The 16,032-nt window shown below is 42.1% G+C and overlaps 1 protein-coding gene across 1 annotated transcript; it reads right to left on the minus strand.

Annotated features, from left to right (window-relative positions):
• Positions 1-887: 887 nt before the first annotated feature.
• On the minus strand, positions 888-15,990 carry ESD (esterase D). The gene is made up of 9 exons (XM_054980421.1): positions 15,901-15,990; positions 11,979-12,051; positions 10,396-10,484; positions 9,184-9,282; positions 7,129-7,253; positions 5,121-5,240; positions 4,141-4,239; positions 2,059-2,226; positions 888-1,122 (listed from the first exon to the last, which is right to left on the minus strand). The coding sequence occupies exons 2-9, from the start codon at positions 12,044-12,046 to the stop codon at positions 1,042-1,044; spliced, it is 849 nt and encodes a 282-aa protein (XP_054836396.1). The 5' UTR covers positions 12,047-12,051; positions 15,901-15,990; the 3' UTR covers positions 888-1,041.
• Positions 15,991-16,032: the final 42 nt, after the last annotated feature.

Consider the following 16,032-nt stretch of genomic DNA (forward strand, 5'->3'; position numbering starts at 1 on the left):
GTGTGAGAATGTCTGCAATTACAGGTTTAATGTGAGTTTAATAAGCTGCAAAAGTAATCAGCCATATGAATGTATACTGTAACAGGCAGCAGGAGGTTAAAGTTGTAATCTACCAACTCAAAAAAAAATTCACTGTTTCTAGTTATCACATTTGCTTCCAGTCCTTCCCCAGAGGAATTCAGGGCAGCAAACACAATTACCCCTGTGTCCTCACAACAAACCTATCGGCTAGGTTAGGCCAAGAAAAAGCAAAATTTCCAAACCCAGTTAGCTCCAAGGCTTAGCTGAGATACTGCCTGCATATCTTATAGGGTGTGGCTGTTTACGTTGAAGATTCCTTCCTGGGTAGCTGGGTGTTTGTGCATATATTGTGGTTTCTGGTTTGGAAGACCAGGGCAACTATGCATTTGAAATCCTGTATGGGTGTGGGGGGGAAAGCAGGTGAAAAAGGAACCACAAATATATTTGTTGTACATAAGATGTTTAGCTGTTACGTGGAAGAATCTACAAAATCATTATTTGGCTGAAGCAGATTAACTGTACCCACAGACCGAAAACTGCCTGTCCTTCTGTCCTTCTGTCAACTACAGTGCTGTCAGATTCCCGAACTGTAATTTGGTAACAGTATTCCTGCCCTAACCTGGATAGCCCAGGTCAGCCTGATCTTGTCAGATCTCAGGAGCTAAGCAGGGTCGGCCTTGGTTAGTAATTGGATGGGAGACCTCCAACAAAGGCCAGGGTTGCAGAGGCAGGCAATGGCAAACCACCTCTGTTAGTCTCTTGCCATGAAACTGCCACCAGGTGTCGCCATAAGGCAACTCTGACTTGAGTGCATTCTCCACCACAATGGTATTCCCAGTATTTAAAGTAATTCAAAAATTCAGCAAAACCTTTCAAAATATTTATTCAGAGACAAAAAAAAAAATCAGGACCACATTTTTTTAATGGATATTAATTATGCAAATCACTCTGGCTGATTATTTCCGCTGATAGCTTTGATTTTGTATCCTCAAGAGCTGCCCCCCACAGCAGGTATTCAAGTTAGGCGTTGAGGTATTTTGCATGGTGCCTGATATGGTCGTTAATGAATGTTGTAACGAAGTAGTAACTGTGGTCGTAGCCCTAAGGAGAAGAAAAGATGGATCAATTTGAGGCAAGTCAGTCTCAGGCAAGCAAGTACCTTGCTTACATCAGAGATGCCCTAATCATTCTCCCCATAGGTATTTGGTGTTTTAGACAGAAGGAAAATAAGGCTAGGTACAGGGATTTGGGAACTGACAGGCCAAAATGAGAGAACTTGTGAAAAATCACTTACAGGCCCCTGTACAAATTCCCAGGTCTTCTACTATTGACTTAGAGCCAAGCTACAAGTGATGCCTTACACAGGTTTGACACTTGTCAGTTTACCTCAAGTTTTGATGGGAAATGTAGGCATCCTGGTTTTACAGCTTGGCTCTCCATTACAGCTGCAAGACCAGGATGCCTACATTTCCCATCAAAACTTGAGGGAAGCTGACAAGTGTCCAACCTGTGTCAGGTGTCACTTCTAGCTTGGCTCTTAGTCTCCTGACTTGTGATCCATCTTCATGTCACAAATAGAGACACCAAAAGCACATTGGGTTTGATCTTGTCCCTTATTCTTCTCAAGGAAGTCTAAGGAGAGGCTTCAGCATCTTCCCCATCCCAGCAACGTGGAGAGGAACAAGTTCCCATTGCAAGGACAGCAACAGCTCTCTCTCTCTACAGAGGAAGCTGTGAACATTCTCCTTTGATCATGCATGGAAGAGGAAGCAAAGGTCTGATGTACCTCCAAAGTACCAGGTCCTTCAATGGGGCTAACTAGGGAACCGACAGGAGTCTAGAGGGCTAGTTACAAGTTGACAGGCAAGCAGACTGTGGCAGAAGGCAGCCCCCAAAAGCTTTGCCCCCAGGAAAAAATTACTTCCTAGACTGCCTTGGGTCATGGCAGAGGCAACTTGTGATGTCTCACGACAGCCACTGTAAGAAGGATATGACTTTCTGGGACACTGCTTCTCTATGTTAAGATAAAGGCCTTACCTGCTGCATTCTGAAAACCACAGGGATTTTACACTCTGTGCAGGCAGCAAGGAAATTATCAGGCAGCAACTGCCCGGCTGAAAGGAACTGGTCATCTTTGCCTTGATCAATTAGAATATCCAGAGGCGGACCTTGGTAGGACTTCACAATATGCGTGGCATCATATGCCTGCAGGGGATAAAAGTACATTTGCTTTTAAGAACAACAACCTAGCGAGATCTTCAAGAAGTTGAAAATACTACAATGGTTCAATCAAAAGATCCAATGGTTGTTGTGGATTTTCCGGGCTGTATAGCCATGGTCTTGGCATTGTAGTTCCTGACGTTTCGCCAGCAGCTGTGACTGGCATCTTCAGAGGTGTAACACCAAAAGACTGAGATCTCTCAGTGTCACAGTGTGGAAAAGATGTTGGCAGGTAATTTATATCTACTCAGGAAGGTGGGGTTGGGCTGAGTCATCCTGTAAAGAGTTTCCCAGGGTGTGTAATGCTAATGGAGGGAGGCTTCACTGTATCCTGAGGAGGTTCTTTTGCATATGGATTGGTGCTTGATATGCTAATCTTCTCTGCAGGGCTATTGTAGGGTATAGAGTCTTTTGTTCGCCTGGTGTTTTTCAGGACTGGAAACCATGCTCTATTCATTCTTAAAGTCTCTTCTTTCCTGTTGAAATTGTGCTTATGCTTATGAATTTCAATGGCTTCCCTGTGCAATCTGATGAAGTAGTTGGAAGTGTTGTCCAGTATTTTAGTGTCCTGGAATAGGATACTGTGTCCTGTTTGAGTAAGCTATGTCCAGCCACTGCTGATTTTTCCGGATAGCCAAGTCTACAGTGTCTTTCATGTTCTTTTATTCTTGTCTGGATGCACAATTTCAACAGGAAAGAAGAGACTTTAAGAATGAATAGAGCATGGTTTCCAGTCCTGAAAAAGATTAGCATATCAAGCACCAATCCATATGCAAAAGAACCTCCTCAGGATACAGTGAAGCCTCTCTCCATTAGAATTCCACACCCTGGGAAACTCTTACAGGATGACTCAGCCCAACCCCACCTTCCTGAATAGATATAAATTACCTGCCAACATCTTTTCCACACTGTGACACTGAGAGATCTCTATCTTTTGGTGCTACACCTCTGAAGATGCCAGTCACAGCTGCTGGCGAAACGTCAGGAACTACAATGCCAAGACCACGGCTATACAGCCTGGAAAATCCACAACAACCATCGTTCTCCAGCCGTGAAAGCCTTCAACAATACATCAAAAGAGCCAAGTTTGTAAATTTGAGATTTAAACCCCAATACAATCTAGAGTATACATTCAAGGTAAACATTCAGTGTTGCAGTATATATGCCTTGAAGGTCAACAAGAAAAATGGAGTATAAGTTAAGTAAAATAAATAAATACACATACACATATATATATGGGTGAAAACTTTGTTTCATCTGATGTTCCCTCAATTACGTTCCCGCATTCCTGCCCTATGTATAATTACTGTATTATGTGCTTTTAATACATATTTTACTTTTAGCTTTGACAGTTTTTATGATGTCTTGTTTTAACTGTTAGCCACCATCGTAGCCATGGCTGGTTGCTGCTGGTGGTAATAACAACAACAACAACAATAACAACAACAATAATACAGTACTACTTGGAACAGCATACATATTATGCCAATATCTGGTTGATACTTAGGTCTCCGGCGGAAACCTGTATCAGCTTAGCAAGGCCAATCAATAATAACATGTGACCTCTGCTTATTGTGTTTCGGATAATTCGAATAAAATAATAACAATAACATTGACAACAACAACAACAACAAAAACTATACATAGGTAGAATCTCAACTGCGAAGGCAGTCACGTATCATGAGGACAGAGAAGAGCTTCAGACCATCACTCCTTAGTTGCTCAGTAACAGAGAACCCACCATAAGCAAGGAAGTGGAATTTAAATGCAGTAGCAGCTGGATAGGAACACTGGTGAGTGGGAAGTTCCAAGAAATGTTGGCTTTCCGCATGGAAATATATTTCTGCCACTTTGTGCCAGGCCTATGTAAGCATCAGCCTCACACTTGCAATACTGTACCTCCCATGCAGTAACATCTGATCCTAGATATCCACCGAAAGCTTTTTTCCCCCACGGGCATTGAATAGGGTTGCAGATTGGAGCAAATGCTGAAACAGACTGGAAATAGAAGATGAAAGCAGTTAATGGAAAAAACTACATTTGTGTTGACCCAAGTTGCCACACACACAAAGTTGACATATAAACAAGGTTACTCCAAAGTTTCCATCTCTTGATGTACGAAAAAGTTCATTGAAGACAGGACTTTAAGGGCAAAATTAGATGTGATGCTTTTCACAAGTTGTATGTTGGTTCCTCCAACACAACTCTTATATGACTACAGCCAGAGATTGGGAACTAAGTTCCCAAGGGCTGGAGCGGTCCAATTCGGATCAGAATTGACACAGGGGTGGCGGTGGGGGCTTCAGCCTCCTCACCTACACCACTTCCCTAACCTGAAATGCAGCCCCAAATGCCACTCAAAATAATGCTTCTGGAGAGGAGCTAGGAGAGAGGAGAACTGATGAAAATAGACACTCCCCTTCTACATGCAGAAATTTAGGCAGAATCCAACCTCTGATCTATCAATCACCAGGTTCTACACTCACAATATGTTAGGCTGGGAGACAAGTGAGCGGTACAAGATCTCTCACCCTATGAACATCATAACTGAGTGAGGATTTGAACCCAGGTTCTCTCTCCTAAGTCCAACACTCATTCTACTACATCAAGCAACACCAAATCACCCTCTCCATCACATAACGTAGGGGAGTGGTTTAAAGGCAGATAAGAACCATATTGTTTCACATTTTTTTGCTCTGCCATACTCCATCAATATTTTAAGCCATCAAAAACATTATGCTCTCATCTGTTGTACACATACGGATAAAACATTTCACAGTAAAGGAGACCCTCTCGTTTTACTCTGGAATGTTTTTCCCGCTTGTATCATCATTTAATTCCCAATATTAGCTGAGGTTGACTCAGCTTCAGAATCTTACTTTGTATTTCCCTGGATTCTTCAAAGCAAGGATCAGAGCTCCGTGGCCTCCCATTGAATGTCCTGAAATAGACATCCTCCCAGAGTCAACCGGAAAATTGGCATTTATGAGATTAGGCAACTGGAAAACATTTGCAGGAAGAAAAAAAAGAGACTTGAGAATATGCACATTTTCACCCACACAGGCTGGAAAAAGACACATCACCCACCCTCTCAACAGATGAACGTTCCACCGCCCCCCCCCCCTTGTTATCTAGGACATGGTGCCTGTCAAATTATCTTTATTCTTTCAAGTACCACTTGAAAAGCATCATAATTTCTTCCTACCTTGAGGAGGCTCACTGCAATAGCCTAAAGGCCCTTTGTAATGATTTAAGTATGTGTTTCTTTAAATGCTTGGTAAGTTGAAGAAGAACAAAGGGTGTGTGTGTGTGAAAAAGGGGGATGAGTGAGTGAGGTGATAGGTAGGTGACTGAGAGTTTATGGGCAGAGCTAAGAAGTGTATGGGGAGAGAGAGGCAGCTTCCACACACATTGGTTAATGCACTTTCAATGCTCTTTAGTGATCATTTGGAACTGCTTTTCTATGTGTGGAACAAAAAATCCACTTCCAAAGGATTCTGAAGAGAAAGGAGGATTTGAGAAAGAGGAGTGTTTGTGAATGAAAGACTGTGACATCTCAGTCAGAAGTTATTAATATGATCTAGGCACTTTTCTGATGTGCTTTTTGTTCCTTTGGCTGCTTCCACACACATTGGATAATCCACTTTCAATAGTCTTTAGTGAACATTTGGAACTGCTTTTCCATGTGTGGAACAAAAAATCCACTTCCAAAGGATTGCTAAAGTGCAATGAAAGTGCATTATTCAACGTGTGTGGAAATGACTTGGGATTTCTTATGTGAAACAGGAAAATCCACTTCCAAAGCATTGCTAAATTGCATTGAAAGCGCGTTATCCAATATGTGTGGAAGCAGACAGAGTCTACAGTTAACGTTGGAGCGGTCAGCAGTCTACATAGCCTGGAAAAGGAGTCTTCCGATTAGAATCCCACATAGTGCTGTGAAAAGCATTAAGATTCTAAGAGGAAAGTAAAATACCTATACAGGACATATTAGAGTCTAGAGAGAGTCAAAATCTAATATTGTCAGAGTATTATAAAAGTATGAGGAGAAGAAGCTGACAGAAAACTGGGTTAAAAGGGGAGAGATTAACTGAACAAAATAAAATAGAGAGTGAACAAAGTACATTCTGAAGATAAAGGAGGATTTGAGATTGAGGAGTGTTTGTGAAATGAAAGACTGTGACATCTCAGTCAGAAGTTATTAATATACGTTGTTTTATTTACTGAAGAAAAATTGCTAAACATCCTGAAACCAATACACTTCTTGTGCAAATGATATTGTATTTTGTTTACTGTTAAACCTAGAGTTATATGCTATTATCATACAACAGTCTCGCCCTCAGGACGATATAGTCCAACGAGCCTTAAAACTTGGGCACAATATTATGGGAAAGATCAATTAATCAGATTGGAATTAAATTCCTGGTGGCAGCATTACAAACCCAGAGAAATAACAATAATGTTAAAGACACGCCATATCTAACCACCCAATTAAAAGAGAGTAGTTGTGACACCCTTATTAATAGTTGAAGTAATTGCAGACTTTGAGACATTCTGCCTTTTGCATATTTAGATTACAGGCGATGTCCTTTGCATTTGGAAAAAGGGACAAAATCATTTAGCTAAATGTGAAGAACTGCTAAGGAATCATGGAGTGCCTCATCCCCATAACTTCATGGAGGCAAGAGAAGTGGATGGAGAGCAGAGAGAGACCAAAATAGATCTTGTCTATGTCATAAATTCTAAACTCTGGACAGAAAGGGAGCCAAGAGGAATCTAAAGATCAAGAATACTTTGAAAGGGAAAAAAGAAAACTCCAAAGCCAAAGGCAATTTTACATTCCAGTTGACCATTTTGGGTACATTGGCTGAGCTGAGAAACAGTCACCTCATTCTTTATGTAAGAATACATCCGATAATTAGTTTTCCATGGCTCTTCAGTGGCATCCACATAAAAGCCAGCGCCAGTGCCAAAATCCCAGCTCTCGTCTTCGCCTTTAATATTGCATCCACCTGCAATGGAAAGAAATTCTGAACGGAGCATCAACAGCGCCTAAAATACATGTGCAAGGATGATTACTCACCCCCAGGGCTTTTTTTCAGCAGGAACGTGGGGGAATGGAGTTCTGGAACCTCTTGAAAATGGTCACATGGCTGGTGGCCCCGCCCCCTGATCTCCAGACAGAGGGGAGCTTAGATTGCAATCTAAATTCCCCTCTGTCTGGAGATCAGGGGGTGGGGCCACCAGCCATGTGACCATTTTCTCCAAGGGCAACCCACTGAGTTTCACTGCCTCTTTTCCCAGAAAAAAAGCCCTGCTCACCCCCCCGCCCCCAGCCACCACCATGTCTGTGAGGAGACACATGGGAGGGGGGAAAAAAGAATAATTTAAAAAATCTTCCTCTGCCTGAAAGGGCAAAAAGTCTTCTCAGTGAATGGGAAAGGTCTTTTAAAATGTTGGCCTAGCAAAAAAATCTGCCAGGAAGTCAAGACACTTTTAAAATCTTCCTGTCAACATGAAAAACACGCCAAAGAGGGGTTCTTCTCAAAGATTCACTCAAAGCAGCCTGAGGCGAAGCTGCCAGGACTCTTGTGCTACTGGACAAGGCAGAAATTCAATGTGTGTTTGTTGCCAGCAGTAATATGAAAAGCGGCACCTGCTAAATCTCCACCAATCAGGCAGGTGTTAGGGCTGCACAAGAAAAAACATGGGGACATGCCCAACTGGGAATACGGGGAATGTACGTCAACAAGATTTTTAATGCACTCCTATGCAGACTTATTTCAATGGGTTTAGACTGGAATAAATCGGTATAGGATTCCACTATTAGTCTAACTGCTTTTGGGCAGCGTAAGTTTAAGTCCAACTCCACAGCTACACTGCATGGCCTTGAATGTTCTACGCTCTGCCTCAGTTTAATTTCTGTTTTCCATGGGAATAATATACTGATCCCACCCAAGCCGGGCTCTTCTTGGAAGCTCTTGGGCCAGTCACTGTCCCTCATACTCTATCACACAGGATTGCTGAGAGAATAAAATGGAGGTGGAGAGGGTTCATATATTATTTGCTCATTCAAGATATTTTGTGCCGTCTTCCATTAAAGCACTCACAAGGCATCCACCCACTCTAAAAAGAACAAAGCCTTACCATTAAGACCCTACAAGAAAGCACTTGTAGGGTCTATGTACCACTGCTGTTCAGGCCTTGCTCACCCTCCTTCCTCAGAAACGCCAATCATTGATGGAATCAGAGGGAGAGGGCAAAGGAGACCGGTCAGGCAGGCTGATGGAAGGTCCTGGGCTTTCCCAGGGGCCATTTTGCCTACGGACTGCAGGAGAGTGAGATGACTCTATGGGACCCACTGTCAAATTCCATTGTCTCAGAGGGGCAGCAACTCAATACTCCTGTTATGTCTCTGGGGCTGAAAACTGGGACAGCAAATCATACCACTCAAGAGGGGGCAAATTTAATTGAAAGACTGCCAGAAGCGGATTACTGCCTTCATTAGAGGACTTTTCTAACTAGCATTAAGGTATAGAGATTCCGCATACGTTGGATAATGCACTTCCAATCCTCTTCATAGATCATTTGGAATGGATTTTTTTGTGTGCGGAACAAAAAATCCACCTCAAACAATTGATAAAGTGAATTGAAAGTGCATTATCCAACGTGTGCGGAATCAGCCCTAGGTAGTTTTCCAATGCAGCCACTTCTACGCAGCTTGAATATGAATCACGTAACTGTAAAAAAAAAATACTAGATTTACACACTAGTTTGTGCAACATGAAGCTGAGTGACACCCTTCTGGGCCTCGTGACCTCAACGAACATAGAAAGGCATAACTGTGGACTAGGATGACATTATTAGTGTACTGGCAGTGCAAATGGCCATGTGGACAATCAATGACAGGATCAATTTGATGCTCAGTGGCACATTACTTACGTGGGCTGGTATCTGGAGCAACTACGATGAGGCCATGTTCGGCTGCAGCTTGATGGAAAGCAGCTTTTGTTACGAAATTTTGTTCAGTGCATGTTAAGCCTGGAACAACAGTAGTAGTAAGAACACTGTGGTTAGGCTTTTCAACTCAGAACCTACGCAATGAGCATAAAGAGGCGTCACGACTTCAATCTTGCCTATAAATTCCATCTGAGGAAATGCCTCACCCTTCTGCTGCAGCCCGAAACGCCCCACCCCAAATGCGCTGCTCCTAGAGGACTGAGGACCTCCACGAACAGCTTGAGGGGGGGGGGACGGAACTGGATGTCTGCCATGGGAAGAGGGTACTGGTGAAAATCCCTGGCCCCTTGCTGCAGGCAGAAATGTTAGGTGAGCTCCAACTCTATGTCCTCCTCTTGTAAGAAAGAAATCCAGATTAAGAAATGTGGAATTCCCAGCTCATGGCTGGTAAGGTCCTAAGGCCCAGTTGGGGGGAAATTATTTTATTTGACAAGGTCTGTAGATTAACATATCACAATGTCTTCTTGGCCTTTTGCCTAAGTATAGTTTCTTGAGCAGAAATATAAATCCAATATGAAAGGCATTTCAGTCAATGATACTCTATATCAGGGGCACCCAATGTAGTGATCCTGGGCATAATTGTGCCTGTCAACATGTTTCCAGGTGCCCATCAAGTATTTTTAGAAAGCGAGTGGGGCTGGATGGGGCTTTTGCAAAGCATGCCTTCTGTCTGGCCCCTGGAGTATTGATTGGCTGTGCAAATGTTTTAAAACATTGTGTTGGCAGACACTGCTTCAACAGCACAAGGATCTTCACTGTGTGACTGAAAGTAAGCTGTAATAGCCATTTTGTGGCTGGCTTCATCTCTTGTGGCAGCCATTTTGTGGCAGCTATTTTGTTGCTGTGCCCGCCCACTGCACTGTGTCAGAATTCTACATGTGCCCGCAGACTCAAAAAGTTCGGGGATCCCTGCTGTACATTCTAAACCTTAGTTTTAACGTAAGGTGAATTACTGGCCCTCTTATCTTTAAGGGCTATCTAAAAATGAAGTTTGTGGTGTTTATTTTATCACATCTCTAGGGTAACAGGTGACTCTACTGAAAGAACAGCGTTAAGAGCTCATTTAGATCACACACACACAATACCAGAATTAGTTTTAAACACTATTGGTGAAGTTTTTTTCAAAATACTTACCTGAGAGCCAGTACAGCACAGGGCATTTCTCTGTTTCTGCCTTTGGAGGCAGATAAACTCCAAACTTCATTTTACATTTCAGCTCAACGCTGTAACAACAAAATAGTTAATGTACAGCAGTCCAACAGACAAATCATAGTTTTAATAATCTACTCAAAGTACAATTGCTAGAAATGAATGCTTAAAGCAAACACTTTGATCACACAGGCATTATTCTGACACCATGCATTCTGAATTGTTGCATTTAAGACCCCAACAGTACCCTGAGACAGGAATCAGCAAAAATTGCCTCGACCTTTCATTTGTGAAAATCCTATGTTGAATCAAAGTCATTATGGACATCCAGTTTGGTGCAGTGGTTAAGAGATGCATGACTCTAATCTGGAGAACTAGGTTTGATTCCCTACTCCTCCACTTGAAGCCAGCTGGGTGATCATGGGTCAGTCACAGCTCTTCCACAGCTCTCTCAGCCCCACTCACCTCACACGGTGATTGTCTTGAGGATAACAACAACACACTTTCTAAACCACTCTGAGTGGGTGTTAAGGCAGTACATCAATCGAATGTTATTATGTTATTATAATTACCAAGTTTTAGAATCACAGCCAACAAATGTTAGAAGATTATTTCTATTAAGAAAAACACTATTTTATCAAGATGTGGATTATCCCAACTCTTAAGGTAAACAGACTATAGATTGGAGCTAAACTAGCGTTTCCATGCTATTAGAGTGTGATTTTCAAAACTTCCCCTTTCCATAGTAGCCCAAACTCCTGTTCCTCGAGAACAAGACTTCCCTCCAGCACCAAGGATTTTAGGGTGTGTGTGTGGCAGGCTGCCACAGGAGGGACAAAACACGAAAATCACACTCCCTGTGCCGAAGAAATACTAGTCTAGATCCATGTTTATATTGTGTTCTGATTATGTTCAAGGGCTGCGCACAAAGACTGTCTGGAAGCTTCAGTCGGTACAGAATGCTGTGGCCCAAATGCTGACTGGAGTGGGTCTTATCACTGCAGTCTTGTTCCATCTGCACTGGCTTCCAATTGGCTTCTGGGCCCAATTCAAGGTGCTGCTATTGACTTTTAAAGCCCTACATGGTGTAGGGTATCTTAAGGACTGCCTTCTCCCACATGAACCTACCCATTCCTTCCAGTCATCTTCAGAGGCCCTGCTTTGGGCACCCCCACCCAATGAGGCTAGACAGGTGGCAACTAGAAAAAAGGGCCTTCTCAGTCGTGGCACCAAAACTTTGGAACTCCCTCCTCAGGAAGATTCATCTGTCCCCTTCAATTGCTGTCTTCAACCACTGAGTGAATACTTTTTTGTTTTGTCTGGCATACTCCCAATAATTGTTATTGGCCCTCTTCCCTATTCTCTGTATTGTGTGTTTGTGCGTGTATTTCTTGAACTGCTTTATTACTGTTTTAAACGTTATAAATTTAATTTTTAAAAAATGTTGTTTTAAATTGTTTGTTAGTGTTTTAATGTTGACTGCTTTAGGGACACTATTTTGGGTAGAAAGATGGCATACAAATGTTTTAAATAAATAAAATAATAAAATAAATGGTTGTAGTATTTACCTGTCATGTTCAAACACCTTCTGAAAACCCTCAAAACATTTATTGCTAGAAACTTCCTTCAAGGCCATGATCTCTGATGAAAACAGAAAAGAAAATTAGATTCCACAAGTTAATTTTTCTTTCAGTGGGCTTATTGAGTTTTAGCACATATTAATTGGTCAGGGACCTTTTGCTAAAGCTGATCTTCTGTATCAAAGCTTTCCGTTTAAAATACAACGAAGAGCTAACCTCCATGTTAGCAATGCCTCTGCTGCTAGAATGGGATGGCAAATTTTCAGTGAATATAGTTGTTTTGAAAACTATATGAGCCACCACTGCTGCACTGTTATCAAACAGACACCGTTTCTCAGTTATAATGGCTCTCTTCCAAAATACATTTATGATTTGTCAGCTCTGAGGCTTTGATGTGTTCCTCTAAACAATGTTGCCATAGTACACAGATATTATTTTTTTGCTACCTATTCGTCTTTCCCTATTCTCTTAGAAGTTTATGTCCTTCACAACACTACAATATGACTTTATAAGCCTGTTGTCTGTGTTGCTTTTTGTATGCACTGGGCTTTGGGTATGCCATTTCTTTGTAATGCTGACCCTAAGCCAAATGCCCAGTTTTCCCACAAAGTACTTATTTTAAAAATTTCATCAGATTTTTTTATACACATAACTCTATGCCTGCCTGATGAAAAAGAGGTTTCATTTCTTCCAGCCTCAGGGTAGCATCTGAATTTTAGTCCTGAGCCCAAGATTCTAAAGCAGGACTTTAAAAACTTCATCTAGCAAGATGACTTGGTTTCCTCAAAGAAGTCTCTTATACATATTAATTTTCTCAGATTAATGAACAGTAATGGATTCCATCCACTTCAGAGGGCTAAGTCAATAAGTAAAGGCCTTCTTAAGCGTCAGCAGAACTCCTGGATTCCCAATGATCTGAGGGGGAAGAATGTACCATAAGATTAGTATAAAGAGGACAAAAACTAAAATTCCCAAAGCCACTTCCAAATTCTGGAGTGGGCAAAAACAACCCTGCTCAGAGGACTGATGGAGACTGGAAATTCTGACATTTATGCTCGAAGAGGAAGGCCATCTAGGAGATAAATCAAAAAGCACTAGGAACCAGAAACCTCTATCTGGCGGCTGAAAGGGACCCAAGCAACATTATAACAACAGCAACAAGAAGTGAATTAAAGTTCCCATACCTCCAATTACTCACTGAGACACTAACTAAAATCTTCCCCATTCCTTCTTCATAATCTCCAGCCCTATTCTCAGCTCTGGTAAGAAGTAGACTAAAATTGCCCTCTCCCCTTCTCCCATGCAAAGGTTCGTGTTAGAAACTAAAACTGGAGAATTAAAACAGGAGAGGTACTTGGTGTGACATTTCACAAGAGCCTACTTTAATTTTGCACATTTTACCACAACAGTGTATTCTTTTAGTAAAGTAGGAAGAAACCACTTCTAAAACCAGTTTAGAAAACATAATCTTGTTCCACAGACGGCTGCAATGGTGGGGGGCACTAAGCTTCATTTAATCTGGAAACAAGCCGCTCTTTGCTCACAGAGATGCAGAGGTGGCTACGGTTCTTCAACGCTGAAGTGAATGCATTCGGTAAAGAGGTGCTTTCCTCTTCACTGTTAACTAGTATGTTTCCCAATAGCGAAACAGACCGTAGAACAAGACTCTGACAAACTGTGGTCACATTCAGTTTTGGTCAGTTCCCAGTGACAGAAAAGTCATGCTGCTTTAAGAATCTCTTCACATCCTTGTAGCGCCCCCCCTTCCATTTCATTCCAACATGCTGTAGAAAGTAAGAGAACAATTCCTCTCCCCTTGCCTTTCTTATTTTTTTTCTCCATGCAAATTTAAGGCTGATATAGGACACAAATGAGGGGATGGTGCAGCTTCCGGTTACAGAGGGGAATGAAAATAAGAGCGCAGCGTGTCTCTCCTTTGGGCAGTATGGAATTTCACTCTGCCTCCCAAATCTTGGGGCCAAACTACAAGTGATGCCTGACACTAGTTGGACCCTTGTCAGCTTCCCTCAAGTTTTGATGGGAAATGTAGGCATCCTGGTCTTGCAGCTTGGTTCTCCGACTGCTGTCCAATGGACTTTTCAACTGTCACTTGTCCAACATTCCGCCAAGCTGCCTACATTTCCCATCAAAACTTGAGGGAAGCTGACAAGTGGCCACTAAGTGGACAGAACTGTATCTGAAATCCCAAAACCACGGTGAATATGGGGCACTGAAGTGGGAGACTCAATGCTATGCATGGATGGATGGAAAAGGGGAGGAATAGAATACCTGGCCAAGGAGGCAGGTCTCCCTGCTCTATTAGGAGGGCCAACCTCCCCTCTAGAGCTAGTGCAAAGTTGTACATTAAAAAAAAATCAGAAAAAGACCCACCACTGAAAGGAGAGACAGTATGTCCAAGGAAGTCCCAACACAAAAGAAGGGTACAGGACTAAAATACAAATATAACAAGATCCCCAGTTGCATTTTGATCATCCATCTTGAGAAACACATTCCACAGGAAATAAGGAATACTGTCGTTTGAAATGGACAGAAAGAAGGGAAGCAAGATGGCTGGATTGTCGGGAAAATCAGTTTTCAAAGAAGCTGTAAAGGAAGAACAGCTTCTTTGGATGAGAAAAAGGGGACTGAAGAGCAGATCTAACAGTGCAGCAGGAACAGAGAGTGAAAGGAAGAAGTGCTTGACAGAAACAGGGGAGAGGCAATCAACTAAAAGTGTATTAAAAAGCAAAGAAGACTCAAGAAACAGTTTCTGAGAGAACCACTAAGATGACAAGTTCTTTGTGGGACAGGGTTGATAAGACAACTCAGCAACATTCCAAGGCTTGAAATCTCTAGCCAAGAGGCAGGAATTTTAGTGATGACATTAGCACCAGATTTGTCACAGAGAACTGAAACACAGCACTTGCACTTTGGACTTAAAAGTTTACCATTCAATGACCCTTGACTGTCATTGCTTTGTCCTGAAGCCTGTGACAGCATAATTAATCTTCAAAAATTCCTTAAACATGGCAATCAGTGTCCTATTTTTATCAGCTGCTTAGTGTTTTGAAAATGGTCATCGCTAATCGGATATTGTTTTGTTTTGTACAAAATTAGGAAACACAACAGAGGTTACAATGTTTGAAATTTCCAAACACTGAACAGTAAGCTAAAAATTGCAACAAGTGTCCTATTTTCTGTTCAGTGTTCTGAAAACTACTGTAGCGTAATTGATTTTTTTAAAACTAAGTTTGTAACTAAGGGGAGGAGGAGACACATGGGGAAAATCAGCATCTCTCCTCTTTATTTAGATTTCAGCCCCATGGCGCAGAGTTGTAAGCTGCAGTAGTGCAGCCTAAGCTCTGCTCACTACCTGAGTTCGATCCTGGTGGAAGCCAGGTTCAAATAGCCGGCTCAAGGTTGACTCAGCCTTCCATCCTTCGGCGGTTGGTAAAACGAGTACCTAGTTTCTTGGGGGTAAAGTGTAGATGACTGGGGAAGGCAATGGCAAACCACCCCGTAAAAAGTCTGCCAAGAAAATGTCGTGATGTGACGTCCTCCCATGGGTCAGTAATGACTCGGTGCTTGCACCTTTACCTTTTACCTACTAATGTAGCCAGTGTGGCGTAAATTCCTAAAATCTAGGAGATCTCACATGGTTGTTGTAAAGATAAAATGGAGAGAAGAACGATGGAAGCCTCTTTGGGGAGAAAGGTGGGTTTATAAGTGAACTAAATAAATAAGAAGTGCAGGTTTCTGTTGTGTTAAGGAACCATAAAACATACCAACTAGCAAAGGGTGCAAAGATTGCATGCCTAAAGATTATTGACAATCTACTTTTCAGTGAGAACAAAAGAAAAGCTATCAGGATCCAGTCTCCAGAAAGAAAAAAAATTATTCCGACACCTACCTTTTTAGTTAGTTTTTAACCCTGATACGGCTCTGATAACAGCAGGACAAAACAAGCCTTGGAGGTGTCCCACTCACATGGCCCCCCTCGAAGTATCTTTCCTAGCTTCTGATAGGCTCCGCTACAGGGCAA

This window comes from Eublepharis macularius, chromosome 1 (assembly GCF_028583425.1).
Source record: "Eublepharis macularius isolate TG4126 chromosome 1, MPM_Emac_v1.0, whole genome shotgun sequence".
In the NCBI taxonomy this organism is placed as follows: Eukaryota; Metazoa; Chordata; class Lepidosauria; order Squamata; family Eublepharidae; genus Eublepharis; species Eublepharis macularius.